The following is a 14,866-nucleotide window of genomic DNA, read 5'->3' on the forward strand; positions in this document are numbered from 1 at the left end:
ACACAAATAAAAGTTATTCTGTATTCATGGATTGTAAGTATTATTATTGTTAAAATGTCCATGCTACCCAAAACAATCTATAGTTTTAAGGCAATTATTTGAATACTTCAATGTTTCCTTTCATAGCATATTTCTGGGATTTTTTTGGAGATGCTTTCCATTTTTATAACTTTGATATTGAGGGGAAAAGATTCTACTTTTATACAGCTGTCCTAAATGTCATCAGAAATGCAAATAAAATTTTACATGTACAAAATTATTTAGGCATTTATTCATAATAGCCATAAACTAGAAATAATCTCTTTATAAGAGTTGGTTAAGGACTATAGATATAGCAATAGCCTTTGATATATGTATAGACTTCCATATTATATAGTAAAATATATATTTTTAAGAAATTGTATTGACTTACATATGACATTGAAATATCTGAGCATATGTTGGGGAAATGTAATAACAAACATAAAAGTAATTTGTTAATCAGGTAATGAATCCAATGTTCAAAATTTATGTTACTATGTTTAGAGGAATTAATAGTCTCCTTTCAAATCACATAAAATATATTTTAATTAAATTTATTAATTTGTCAGTATAGAGTTGTAGGTTCAGTGTTATTGTTAACAACTTTCTCCTCAACATCAATGTGATAAAAATGACCAGCATCTCCAAATAAAATCCCAGAAATCCACTATCAAAAGAAACATACTAATTATTAATTTGGTGCAAATTAACTCACAAAATCATACTAGTTCTAGATTTGTGTTATAATGTAGTCATTCATCTGTACTCAACAGAACTAATCACATTGTGTGTTAGGTTGGTTAAATCTTTGGTTTGTGTTTACTTGAACTTAGAGTCATCAAATTTTACTATGGATCACAGACAAGAATTACACACACAGAATTCTATTTCATTCAGCATTTACAAAGCAAGGAAAATATTTAGTAAAAGGAAGATGAAGCTGAACACATACCTGGGAAAAAAGCATTCCAGCCAGGGGAAGCATCAAGGACAAGGTATATTTGCCATCTGAACCCTGGGAACACTACATTTGAGTGGCATAATTCAAACACGAGAAGCACCAACGGTGAAAAACAATGGAGAACATTGTGTATATAAACCACAATTTCTTTATCCATTCATCAGTTGATGGACATTTAGGCTCTTTCCATAATTTGGCTATGGTTGAAAGAATGAAATATGGCCCTTTTTTAGTAACGTGGACGGAACTGGAGAGTGTTATGCTAAGTGAAATAAGCCATACAGAGAAAGACAGATACCATATGTTTTCACTCTTATGTGGATCCTGAGAAACTTAACAGAAACCCATGGGGGAGGGGAAGGGAAAAAAAAGAGGTTAGAGTGGGAGAGAACCAAAGCATAAAAGACTCTTAAAAAATGAGAACACACTGAGGGCTGATGGGGGTGGGAGGGAGGGGAGGGTGGGTGATGGGTATTGAAGAGGGCATCTTTTGGGATGAGCACTGGGTGTTGTATGGAAACCAATTTGACCATAAATTTCATATATTAAAAAAAAAACAGTGGAGAACACAGGGTTTGGCTTATCCTTATGTGACCCAAGGAGACATTAGTGTCAGTTCTACCCTTACTTAGCTCTAAGTCTCTAAGTCTAGAATGAACTGAAGGAAGGAGAGGGAGAAAGGCAGTACACAATGTCTCTACTATGACAAAATCAGAATGACAGGTGATAGGGGTGCAACTCTGATTGGTAAAATTGTAATTTCTAAGAAGTGCTCAGTTCCTAGATATACTTTTTGAAAAGTGAGAAAATTATTGTTAAGTTATTTAATATGGCTGAAAGAGAGAGCACACAAATCCAAATTACACCAAGTAACACCCAGAACTACTGGAAGAATACAGTGAACATAAAGCAGAAAAAATTGAGTTCAACATCAGGAAAGCCTAAAATTTTAAATTAAATAATCATAAATTGAATATATAATGATCAAAAGGTGTTATATATTTCCAAATAAACATGAAAACTCAGTATTTTGCTTAAATATTCTCTCCCCAAATCTGGTTTAAAAATGCTCAAGAAATAATGCTTTTTAAGTTATTACATTAAAATGACAGAGAAGTCAAAGAATATATATATTATTCTGTAATATAATATAATATATTATATTATATTTATAAATATAATATATCATTATATTATATTATATTATTATAATATAACATAATATATTAATATTATACATTGTATACATACATACATAACATAAATATATATATCCTAAATAGAAAGATAGATAGATAGATATAGATTAAAATAAAGCATTGTTATACATGTTATACACACATACACATATAAATGTATAACAAGCTTAATCCATCTTCATCCACTGGAGGGAGGTTGAATAGGCAAGGGTAACACTTGGGCTCAGATTCAGTGGTCCTTATTTCTATACCAAGATTATCACAAAAAATGTAGAAGTATTATGTTTTTTGTAAGTAGTAGGGTTATCTGATTGGGAAGAGAGGTAGATTATAAAGTAGTTTGAGAGGAATTCATAATTGAGTAGATGTAAGAAAAAATAAATTTATTTTTGAACTGAAAAAGAAAAGACCAAAAAAAGAAAAAAAGTAGAAATAAAGAAAAAAATAAAAATGATACAAATACAATAAATAACAGGAATGAAAAAAAATGTTTGAGGAATGAGAAAAGAACAAAAGAAGAAAAGAAAAAAAGAGATTTAAGAGATGTGTTCAATATCATTTCAATGTTGGGTAATTTTAAATTTATTTATAATAAATAAAGCGTTCCTATTGAAATTCTGTTTTGAACCAGGTCTTTCAGATGAATGCTGTCATCATCATCTTTAGATATTCTTAATTCTTGAATGAACAGTAACCACAGCAATTTTACTACTCCTTTGATGGATTTCCTCTGATACCCACCAAAAAATATTTAACTAGCATAATCAAAAAGATTCTCTAAGTTCAAATTTTAAGATTTATGCAAATAACTTGAGAAAACAAAAAAGAATTTTTTCAATGCTCAACGAATACAAACTTGCCATTTAGTAAGTAAACCTGGATAGTTAACGAATAATTTAAAAAATATGAAACCTCATTTTTACTTTTACTATATTCCTAAAATAAAAGTAAAAGGTGCCATATTTTGTGACTACCCTGAAAAGATTATGTGATCATAATGCACTTATGAATACCATGATAAATACAAATTATTTAGAATGTTACCCTAGTAAAATACTGTGATATACAATCAAAACAGGAAAGAACCATTTAATTAAAAATTTTCAACACCCTAGACCACTACATAAGAGAGTTAAATTTTACCCTGGTACCCTGTTAGGCAAAAAATTACGGAGTTTTTTTTGGACCTGCAAAGGGAAATGGAGGCATCCCTTTGGAAATAATTATTGTCAATAAAATTATTCACTTTAATGAAATTTTACGTATTTAAATTTAAAAAGGTATCCTGAACAGTTTCCCAGATATCAGTTTGCCCAAGGCCATTTGCACATCCCAGTTTCTGAGGCTGTAGATGATAGGATTCATGATGGGGGGCAACACAGTGTAAAGCACTGATATCAACACTTTCACTGAAGATGAAGATTTAAAATTTTTAGCTAAATATGTGATGCTTCCAGAAAAGATAAACAGTGTCACCACGGTGAGGTGGGGCAGGCAGGTGGAAAGACATTTCATTCTCCCATTTGCAGATGGGATTCTTAGAACGGTAGAAAAAATGTGAACATAGGATACAATCAATAAAATAAAGCATATAAACCCAAAACAACAACTACCAATTATAAATGCATATTCTAGAGTTTTCTGTCCAGAACAAGCAAGTGTGAGCAGTGATGGGACATCACAAAAGAATTGGTGCACTATGTTGGAACCACAGAAACGAACAGAAAATGTTCCTGCAGCATGAATGGATCCATAGACACACCCACTAAACCATGATGCTATCACCATCTGCACACAGGCACCTCTATTCATGATGGTCTCATAGTGCAGAGGACAGCAGATGGCAGCATAGCGGTCATAGGACATCACTAGGAGAAGGGCGTACTCTGTGCCAGCAAGAAAAATAACAAGGAAAACTTGTGAGGCACATCCTATGAAAGAGATGGAATGGCTGTTGGTCAAAGAGTTCATGACAGATTTGGGGACAGTGACAGAAATGTAACAGATATCAATCAAAGACAAATTCTTTAGGAAAAAAAACATGGGGGATTGAAGATACTGGTCAATGGTGGTGAGGGTGAAAATGAGGAGGTTCCCCATTAGTGCTGCTAGGTAAACCAGGAAGAGGAATGCAGCATAAAGTCTCTGTAGCACCTGATCATCAGGGAATCCCATGAGCAAGAATCTTGTTATGTTGGTCATGGTGGCTTATTTCTCAGCCACGCTAATTCTTATCTGCAGAAATAAAGATGACACTGATAACTAGTCCTTTCAGATATTGTCATATCATCTTTACTTGACCTTTGGCAATGTTTGTTTCTGAGTGAGGTGTAGCTCATCAGAATACCAGCACAGAGATACACAGCATACAGCAATAGCCCCCTACCATCCATATTGAGATATTTACACAGAGGTCAATGAGCACATAGCCCCCTACCATCCATATTGAGATATTTACTCAGAGGTCAATGAAATATGGTTGGCTTTAAGGACAATTTAAAGAGGCAGAAAATCCAATAAAGTTCCGACTGTTGGTTAATAGAACAAATATATATATATATATATATATAGCCTTAGGAGTCTAACAGAGAGTCATAAATCCTTTCAGACAAATCTCTCTAGGAAGTAGCTAACATACTTCACAGGTGCAGCTGAAAAAAACAAAAATAAAGTTACCTTCTATGCTGACTCCTTCTAGAAATCATTGGCCAAATACTGCTCTTGACCAAAAAATAAATAAAATAAAAATATAGGGGTGTCTGGATGACTCAGTCTGTTAGGCGTCCAACTTCAGCTCAGGTCATGATCTCATGGTTCATGTGTTGGAGCCCTGTATTGGGCTCTGTGCTGACAGCTCAGAACCTGGAGCCTGCTGTGGCTTCTATGTCTCCCTCACTTTCTACCCTTCCCTCGCTCATGCTTTGTCTCGCTATGTCTCTCAAAAATAAATGAACATTGAAAAAAATTTAAGTAAAAAAATAAAAATATAAATGTTTGTGTTTGTCAAATGAGATTAGGCATGCAGAAGGCAGAATAGAAGAGAAGCAAACTGGGTTGTTAATTTTTCTACTAGATATTAACATGAATGATAAAAATAGAAAATGACCAAATTGTCACATCCTGAATATTCATGATAATCAATTCCCATAATATGTTATTTACTCAGTCCCTATAACATAACACCACAACGGTGTCTTGACTATGACCATAAAATTAGTCTTTCAATAATCAATAATGAGTCAAGGCTACTTCTATAATCTGTTGTCTCCTTGATTCTAACTTTCATTTAAACAAAACATAGGTGGTCTAGGAATAGAGAGACAACAAGTTCGATAATTGGAACATTCTCCATTCCCCTTAGTTCTTGAAACAGAATGGTGAACAATATCCTCACCAATTATTACAGGTGATATACATGGCAACGTTAAAATTCCTTCTTCCTGAGGACACAGAAAAAAAAAAAAAAAAAAAAACCTTGAGCAAATTTACCCCTAAAAGTATGTGCTTTTTTCTTTCTTACCATTCATTAAATGTAACAGTTCAGTATAAAGTGAGAAGAGCCAAGTAAGTACTTTGAGATGTGGCACATATTTCTGTTCCATCCTTTAATTCTGTGTTCTCATATGTGTGAAAGAAATATTTTGTCTTAAGTATCTTCTCTGAGAAGATACTTTCATTCATAATAGCTGCTTTTTCCACAATCAGCCATGCTTGATTATCTCTACAATTCATGTGTAATTGCTGAGTTGCAAGCTTTATTTCAGTCTCCAACATTGTTCAAGTTTAATAATCTTATGACTTTCACATGAGATTGTAGTTGCATAAATGGAATGGGAATTAATTAGAAGAAATTACCAAGTTTTTGACTGTAGTGAGCATCCCGTGAGGAACCAGAAGGCAACCTTAAAACCCAGACCTATGACAACTCAGAAAGACAATTTATTTGCTTCTTGCAATTTTCCATGCTAAGCATATTACAACAAGTCTACAAATAGTTTCAGGATGTGCCTTTCTATATATTGATGTGTTATGAAATGAAGATTTTAATGGAAAGAAAACATTTGAATTCAAGAATTGAAATTTTGATTGAGGACCATACATTAAGTCATGGATGCTATTTTGCTTTATTTCCTTCCAGTTCTATGTTTTTTTTTTTGTTTTTGTTTTTTGTTTTTTGTTTTTCATTTTTAACACAGGTATATATGCAAATGTTATCCATATAAAATACCAAGCAATGTAGGAAACCATAATTAAAGTGAAACTTATCTCACTCCCACTTGTCTTCCCAGGGACCATAGGAGGTGCAAGATTTAGAATGTGAATCCAATACACATCCTGTGACTTTGCATACATAATCATAAAAATGCAACATCTGATTTTCACCATGCATGATTTAGAAACTTACATTTCACACACAACAATATTTCACATGGCTTCCTGTTTTATGTAATAGCATACTATTAAATATTATGGATATTCAATATTTTGGCAAGTTTATTTTCACCATCATATGTAACCTTATGATTAACATCATTTTATATACTCTGCCTGTGGATGTACGTACATGATTCTTTGAGTAAGTCTCTTGAAGGGTAATTAGTATATATACAATATGGTCATATCAATTTTTAATAGATTCTACTAAACTGTTTCTTAAAATGTTTTTAAGTGTCTATTCTTACCACATGTTCAAGCATTTTGCATTAAACAGTAGATCAGACTATTTCATGTTTTATTTATATTTATGCATTAATTTTTTTAGAGAAGGAATGAGAGAGCATGCAAGTTTGGGAGAGGGGCAGAGGGACAGAGTGAGAGAATCCCAAGCAGGTTCCATGCTCACTGCAGAGCCCAATGCAAGACTCAATCCCATGACCCTGGGATCATGACTTGAGGAGAAATCAAGATCCAGACACTCAACTGACTGAGCCACCCAGGGGCACGCAGACTATGTAATATTTTAATTACCATTTTTTAAAAATGTTTATTTATTTTTGACAGAGAGAGAGAGAGAGAGAGAGAGAGAGCATTAGTGGGGGAGGGACAGAAGAGAGGGAGACAAAGAATCCTAAGCAGACTCCATGCTCTGAGCTGTCAGCACAGAGCCCAATGTGGGGCTCAAACTCACAGACTGTGAGATCATGACCTGAGCCGAAGTCAGATGCTCAACCCACTGAGCCACCCAGGCACACTTTAATTACCATTTTCAATTTGTTAATATACATAAACAAAAATTTACTGTTTTAACCATTTTTAATATACACGTAAGTGGTATTAAGTAAATTTACTATGTTGTGCAACAATCACTACCCCCCACCTCTAGAACTTTCATATTCCTCAACTAAAACTGCATACCCTTTAAAAATAATAACTACCACGGGGTTTTTGATTTGCATTTCCTGATGATTAGTAATGTTGAGTAAATCTTTATGTATCTGTTGTCCATCAATACTACTTCTTTGGCCTAATGTCTATTCACAGATTCTGTCCATTGAAAAAACAATAATGTTAATTTATTCTTGAGAGAAGGAGAGAGAGAGAGAGAGACAGGGACAGAGACAGAGACAGAGTATGAGCGAGGGAGGGGCAGAGAGGGAGACACAGAATTCAAAGAAGGCTCCAGACTCTGAGCTGTCAACACAGAGCCAACATGGGCCTCAAACTCACAGACCACAAGATCATGACCTGAGCTGAAGTTGGATGTCCAACCAACTGAGACACCCAGGTGTCCCTATTCTGTCCAATTTTTAATTGGATTCTTGGTGTTGAGTTATTTAAGTTCTCTTTATATTTTGGATCATTTTCTTTAATGGATATGATTCTGCCATTTGCAACAACATGGATGGACCTAGCAGGTGTTGTTCTAAATGAAGTAAGTCAGACTGATAAAAACAAATACCATATAATTTAACTCATATATAGATCTAAATAAATAAATAACGCAAACAAACAAACAAACAAAAAGAAGAATCAGATCTATAATACAGAGAACAAACTAATGGTTGCCAGAGGGGATGTGAAGAGGGGAGTGGGAAAAATTAGTTAAGGGGAATGGGAGATACAGGCTTCCAGTTATGAAATGCATAGGTCATAGGAATAAAAGGCACAACATGGGAAATAAGTCAATGATATTGTAATAGATTTGTATGGTGGCAGATGGTAGCTGCACTTGTGGTGAGCATAGCATAACTTACAAACTTGTAAAATCAGTATGTTGTATACCTGAAACTAAAGTAATATTGTGTATCAAGTATATTAAAATAAAAATAATAAAATAAATACCTCCCCATTAACTCTTTCTCCACATATGACAACTACTGATGCACTTTCTGTCTCTAAGAATTTGATTATTCTAAGTACCTCATATAAGCAAATCATACATTGTTCATACTTTATTTCATTATAATGAAATAATGACAAAAACTTGTGGTTTTGTGTTGTATTTCTCTAATAATTAAATAACTTACTATGTGCTTATAGGTCATCAGTATATCCTCTTTATGGAAATTTCTATACAAGTCTTTTGCCCATGTTTTAATGAGATTGTTTTTATTCTTGTTTTTCAGCTGTAGGAGTAATATATGTGTTCTGATATCAATCCTTATCAGAAATATAATTTGTACATAGTTGATAATATTGTTCATTGCAAAATATATATATATTTTTTTTTTTTTTATTTCTATGAAGTCCTACTTGTCTAGTCTTTATTTTGTTGCCTGTGCTTTGTCATAACCAAGAAATCATTTCCAAATCAGTTGTCATGAAACTATACCTATGTTTTCTTCTAAGAGTTTTATAACTTAAGTTTTATTTTTAGCTATTTTATGTTTTTGCTTTCATTTTACATTATTTTTTGAGGTTAGTGTAAGGTTGGGATCTAAAATATTATTTTGCATATAGATATTCATTTTTCAGATTTAGTTAGCCAAAGATGCTCTCATTTACCTTCTAGAAGCTATGTTTTTGTGACCAGTCAAGACACACCAAAATTACCCAAATTGCATGCAGTGTATACGTTATATTTAGACTCACTATCTTTTCTTTCTTTCTTTTTCTTTCTTTCTTTCTTTCTTTCTTTCTTTCTTTCTTTCTTCTTTTCTTCCTTTTTTTTATCAGCTATAGCTGGATTTTCTTAACAGCCTAAAGTTCAATTTCTCTTTTTGAGCTTGAAACTCCTAGGGGCGCCTGGGTGGCACAGTCGGTTAAGCGTCCGACTTCAGCCAGGTCACGATCTCGCGGTCCGGGAGTTCGAGCCCCGCGTCAGGCTCTGGCCCAGAGCCTGGAGCCTGTTTCTGATTCTGTGTCTCCCTCTCTCTCTGCCCCTCCCTCGTTCATGCTCTGTCTCTCTCTGTCCCCAAAATAAATAAACATTGAAAAAAAAAATTAAAAAAAAAAAAAGAAACTCCTAAAGCACTCTTGTAAAATTTGGTCTAATTAGTATTGTTTTTACCTATTCACACATTCTCTATCATTCAGTTATTAAGTAAAACAAACAAACAAACAAACAAATGAGCAAAAGTCTAACTTAAGCAAACCATTCAAATGCAACTGTTTTAAAATTTCTATAATTTAAATAATAATAATATATATTTCCCAACACCAGTTTTTTTAAAAGACTGTCTTTTTTCCTTTTAAGATTCTTTCCTGCTTGGTTGAATATTAGTTGACCAGATAGTTGTGGGTCTGTTTCTGGGTTTTCTATTCTGTCCCACTGAACTATGTGTCTGTTTTTGTGCCAGTAGCATACTGTCTTCATGACTACAGCTTAGTAATATAACTTGAAGTACAGAATTGAGATGCCTCGGGCTTTTCTTCTTTTTTAAAATTGCTTAGCAAAAAAAAAAAAAAAAAAAAAATGAAGCTAGACCACTTTGTTACACTATACACAAAAGTAAATTCAAAATGGATGAAAGAACTAAATGTGAAACAGGAAATCATCAAAATCCTAGGAAACATAGGCAGTAACCTTTTTGACATCAACTGTAGCAACTTCTTACTACATATGTCTCCTGAGACAGGAGAAATAAAAGCACAAACAAACTATTAGGATTTCATCAAGATAAAAAGCACAGTGAAGGCAACAATCAACAAAACTAGAAACCAACTTTCAGAATGGAAAAAAAAATATTTGCAAATAACTTATCTGATAAAGAGTTAGTATCTAAAATCTATGAAGAACTTATCAAACTCAACACCCCCCCAAAAAAAAAACAGCCAAATAATCCAGTTAGAAATGAGCAAAAGACATGCATAGACATTCTCCCAAAGAAGACAAGGGGATGGCTAACAGCCACAAGAAGAGATATTCAATATAACTCATCATCAGGGAAATGCAAATCAAAACTACAATGAGATATCACCTCACCCCTGTCAGAATGGATACAATTAACAACACAAGAAATAACAGATATTGATAAGGATGTCTACAAATAGGAGACTTTTTACACTGTTGGTGGGAATCTAAACTGGTTCAGCCACTCTGGAAATCAGTATGGAAGTTCCTCAAAAATAGAAAAATAGAATTACCCTATCATCCAGCAATTGAGAGATATTTACCCAAGTATACAAAAATACTGATTTGAAAGAAACATGCACCCCGATGTTTAACAACATTATCAACAATTGCCAAATTATGGAATGAGTCCAAATGCCCATCGACCGATGAATGGGGAAAGAAGATGTGGTATTTATTATATTATATTATATTATATTATATTATATTATATTATATATTATAATATTAAATATATATATACTATGAAATATTAGTCATCAAAAAGAATGAAATTTTGCCATTTGCAATGGCATGGATGGAGCTAGAGAGTATTATGCTAAGTTAAGTTAGTCAGAGAAAGACAAATACCATAGGACTTCACTCATACGTGGAATTTAAGAAATGTAATAGATGAACACGGAGGAAACAAAAGAGCAAGGCAAACAAAGAAACAGACTCTTAAATATAGAGAACAAACTGAGGAGTGCTGGAGTGGAGGTTCACAGAGGGAAGAGTTAAATGGGTGATGAGTATTAAGAAGAGTACTCATTTTGTGGCACCTTGGTGACTTAGTGAAACTTCTGACTTCAGCTCAGGTCATGATCTTGAGGTTTCCAAATTAGAGCACTGTGTCAGACTCTGTGCTGACAGCTGCAGAGCCTGGAGCCTGCTTCAGATTCTGTGTCTCCCTCTCTCTCTGCCCACCCCCCATTTGCACTCTGTATCTTTCTCTCCCTCTCTCAAAAACAAATAAATATTTAAAAAATAAATAAATAAAATAACGTTTGACTATAGATAATTTGGGGTTTTGTTATTTAGAAAATATGACATCTGTAAAGAATAGAAGCTTTATTTTCTCTTTTCCAATTAAATGAACTTTAATATCATTTCCCTGTCAATTTCAATGATTATAAACTCTGTCATATTAAATACTGAGCACATGGATGGTTCTCAACCTTATTTGCTCCAGTTAAGAGGATAATTATCTAATAATTCCTTATTTTATTGGTAGTTTTATATATTTATATGATCATGGACTGAATTCAATCATAAATATTTTAGGTTTAAAAAAATTGCAACATTCTAAACAGTGAATAAATATATAGTATACAGGATATAATTTGAATATATATATATATATATATATAAAGCATACAGTATGAATGCGTATATTGCATATATATGATATACATATATGTATATATATGCATATATAATCCTATAATAATAAATAGGAAAATAAATACACATAAATAAAACATTTATTTAGCAAAAAATTATGTGCTGAATCAACTGATACTCAGTGGTATGCAATTTATAATAAGAATGTAATGTAATTTTTTTCTAGTCTTGACATTTACAAAAAATAAAAGGTGATTTCAAATTATCTATGGCTAGAGATACAGGATAAAGGAAAACACTTGTCACTTGGTAGTAGAAATTCACACACATTTTTTGAATTAATTGAATAGAATCTAATTTAGATTGAAATGGTTAAGAGAAAGGAAGATGGTGGAGGAATAGGAAGACACCAGGCTTGCCTCATCCCATGAATTCAACTAGGTAAAAATACCTAAATACTTCAATAATCAACCTGAAGACTGACAGAAGAAACTCCACAATTAAAGATAAATAGGAAGCCATATTTGAAGAAGATAGGAAGTGCAGAGATGTGGTTTAGGAGACAAATGGATCCTGAGACCATGGTGGGGAGGTATCTGTAATCAGAAAAGAAAGAGAGATGGTCTACCACACAGGAGAACTCACACAGGGCCACAAATCCCCCTAGAAATTGGCTGGAAAAGTGACAGGGGTCGAATTTTGTGAGACTTAAAACCAGCAGAGCTTAAAGCCTGGTGTTGCAGAAGTCAGCAAGTTTGCCTGGGGGGGAACCAGTAGGCATAGGGCTGCTCTTAGGACTCAGGGCAAACAGCCTGTACATACACAGTATGGAAATAATAATCTAAACAGCACTTGGGGCACAGGGCGGGGATGATATTTGGTCATCTCAGAGCATGTCCCAGACAAGTAACATTTATGAAGATATTCCTCCAGAAAACAAACAAACAAACAAACAAAACTGGCAGGGACAATTTCTCTCTCCCCAACCCTTCAGTGTAAGCAAAGGGTTATCTGCAGGAACCAGTGCAATGCCAACCCGTGCTACCTCACTTGCTTACACCCAGCCTCCACCCTCTACTGCTCTGGCAGAACTGCCCTTGCTAGTCACACTTGCTTCAGTCTCAGCATGGTGAGCTCCCTCCCATAGAAGACAAGAATGAGCCCCTGCCAAAACTTTTTCATGATCCAAGAGTTTTGCAGGGCCTCACTTCTGGCAAAGGTGGTGAAAGGTCATATTTCACAAGCAGACCAGAGCATACCTAGTTAAAACTCACCCCATTCAGGCCAGGGACAAAATATCACCCACAACAGGCAAAGAGAGCCTTTGCAGATCCTCTGACCTGAAAACAATAAAGTGACCAGAACACACAGCAGAGTACACATAGCACACACTGGAGATGTTACATAAAACATGAATGAGATGCTGGGGAACAGAGGACACTATGTGGCAGATCACTAAGGGCATCTTTTTCATAAGGCCATTACCCTCAAGAACAGCAGTTGTGGCTAACTTCCCTAGCACACAGAAACAGATACAGACACTTAGACATAAAGAGAAGATAGAGAAATTTTCTTAAATGAAAGAACAGGACAAGGCCAAGCCCAGAGATCAAAGTGAAGCATATATAAGTAGCATATTTGATACAGAATTTAAAGTAGTGACCATAAAGATACTTGCTGGACCTGAGAAAAAAAAGGAGAAGGCATCAGTGAGACCCTTAACACAAAGATAAAGAATAACATAAAAGAAATAAAATATTCAAACACAAAATGAGAAACACACTTGATAGAATGAACACCAGGCTGGAAGAAGCAGAAGGATGAAGTAATGACCTAAGGGCTAGAGTAAAGGACGGTAATCAAACTGAACAAAGGAGAGAAATAATTATGTACAATGAGAATAGACTTGGGGAACTCAGTGACTCCATCAAACATAATAGTATTTGTATTATAGGGATCCCAGAAGAAGAAGAAAGAGGAAAACAGGGGCAAAAAAATGTATTTGAAAAATAATAGCTGAAAACTTTCCTAATTTGGGGAAGGAATTAGATAGCTAGATCCAAGGCACACAGAGTGTCAGATGAAATCAACAAAAGCAGATCTACACCAAGACAAATTGTAATTAAGATGGCAAAATGTAATGATAAAGAAGAAAATATATATCAGCAAAACAAAAGAAGACAGGAATATAGTAGGTGAAAACCCATAAGGTTATTAATAGATTTTTCAGCAGAAAATTTGCAAGCTGGAAGGGAGTGGCATGATATATTTAAAGTGCTGAATGGTAAAAATTTGAAGCCAAGAATTCTCTATCCAGAATAGAAAGAGAGAGAGTTCCCAGACAAACAAAACCTAAAGGAGTTCATGACCACTAACCCACTCCTGCAAGAAATGATAAAGGAGACTCTTTGAGAGGAAAGGAAAGACCAAAAATACAGTATAAAAGTAGGAAACACAAAAGCAGTAAAAATAAGTATTTCTGTAAAATAAATCAGGCAAGGAACGAAAACAATAAAAGGATGTAATAATATGACACCACATACCAAAAAAGTTTGCAGGAGAGGAATAAAGAACAGGTTGAAACTTAAACAGCCATCAAATTACTATAGAGTGCTATATGCAGAATATGTTATATGCAAACCTAATGGTAATGACAAATCAAAAACCAATAATAGATATGCAAAGAATAAAGAGAAACAAAACCGAAATACATGGTCAAAGAAATCCAGCAAACCATGAAAGAGAGAAAAAAAATGATCAGAAAAAAACACAAAACAAGTAATAAAAGTCAATGTATACATATCTATCAGTAATTCCGTGGAATGTGAGTTAAAAAAAAACAAAACAAAAAAACAAAAAAAAAAAGCCAAAACAAGACCCATCTATATGTTCCTAAAAGAGAGCAATTTCAGACTTAAAGTCATATGAAGAATTAAAGTGAGAGGATGTAGAATTATTTATCGTGAAAATGAATGTCAAAAGAAAGACAAAGTCACAATACATATTTCAGAAAAAAATAGGTTTTTTTTATGAAATAAATTTTAAAACAATGACTGTAAAAAGAGACAG

At 33.8% G+C, this 14,866-nt stretch overlaps 1 protein-coding gene across 1 annotated transcript; it reads right to left on the minus strand.

Annotated features, from left to right (window-relative positions):
* Positions 1-3,453: 3,453 nt before the first annotated feature.
* LOC123577038 (olfactory receptor 14A16-like) lies at positions 3,454-4,383 on the minus strand. Its single transcript, XM_045438844.1, has one exon. The coding sequence runs from the start codon at positions 4,381-4,383 to the stop codon at positions 3,454-3,456; it is 930 nt and encodes a 309-aa protein (XP_045294800.1).
* Between the last annotated feature and the right edge of the window lie 10,483 nt (positions 4,384-14,866).

Source organism: Leopardus geoffroyi, chromosome A1, assembly GCF_018350155.1.
Source record: "Leopardus geoffroyi isolate Oge1 chromosome A1, O.geoffroyi_Oge1_pat1.0, whole genome shotgun sequence".
In the NCBI taxonomy this organism is placed as follows: domain Eukaryota; kingdom Metazoa; phylum Chordata; class Mammalia; order Carnivora; family Felidae; genus Leopardus; species Leopardus geoffroyi.

Excerpts from the sequence above, each read along its gene's own strand:
- LOC123577038 (XM_045438844.1), bottom strand. The coding sequence starts at position 4,383 with ATGACCAACATAACAAGATTCTTGCTCATGGGATTCCCTGATGATCAG.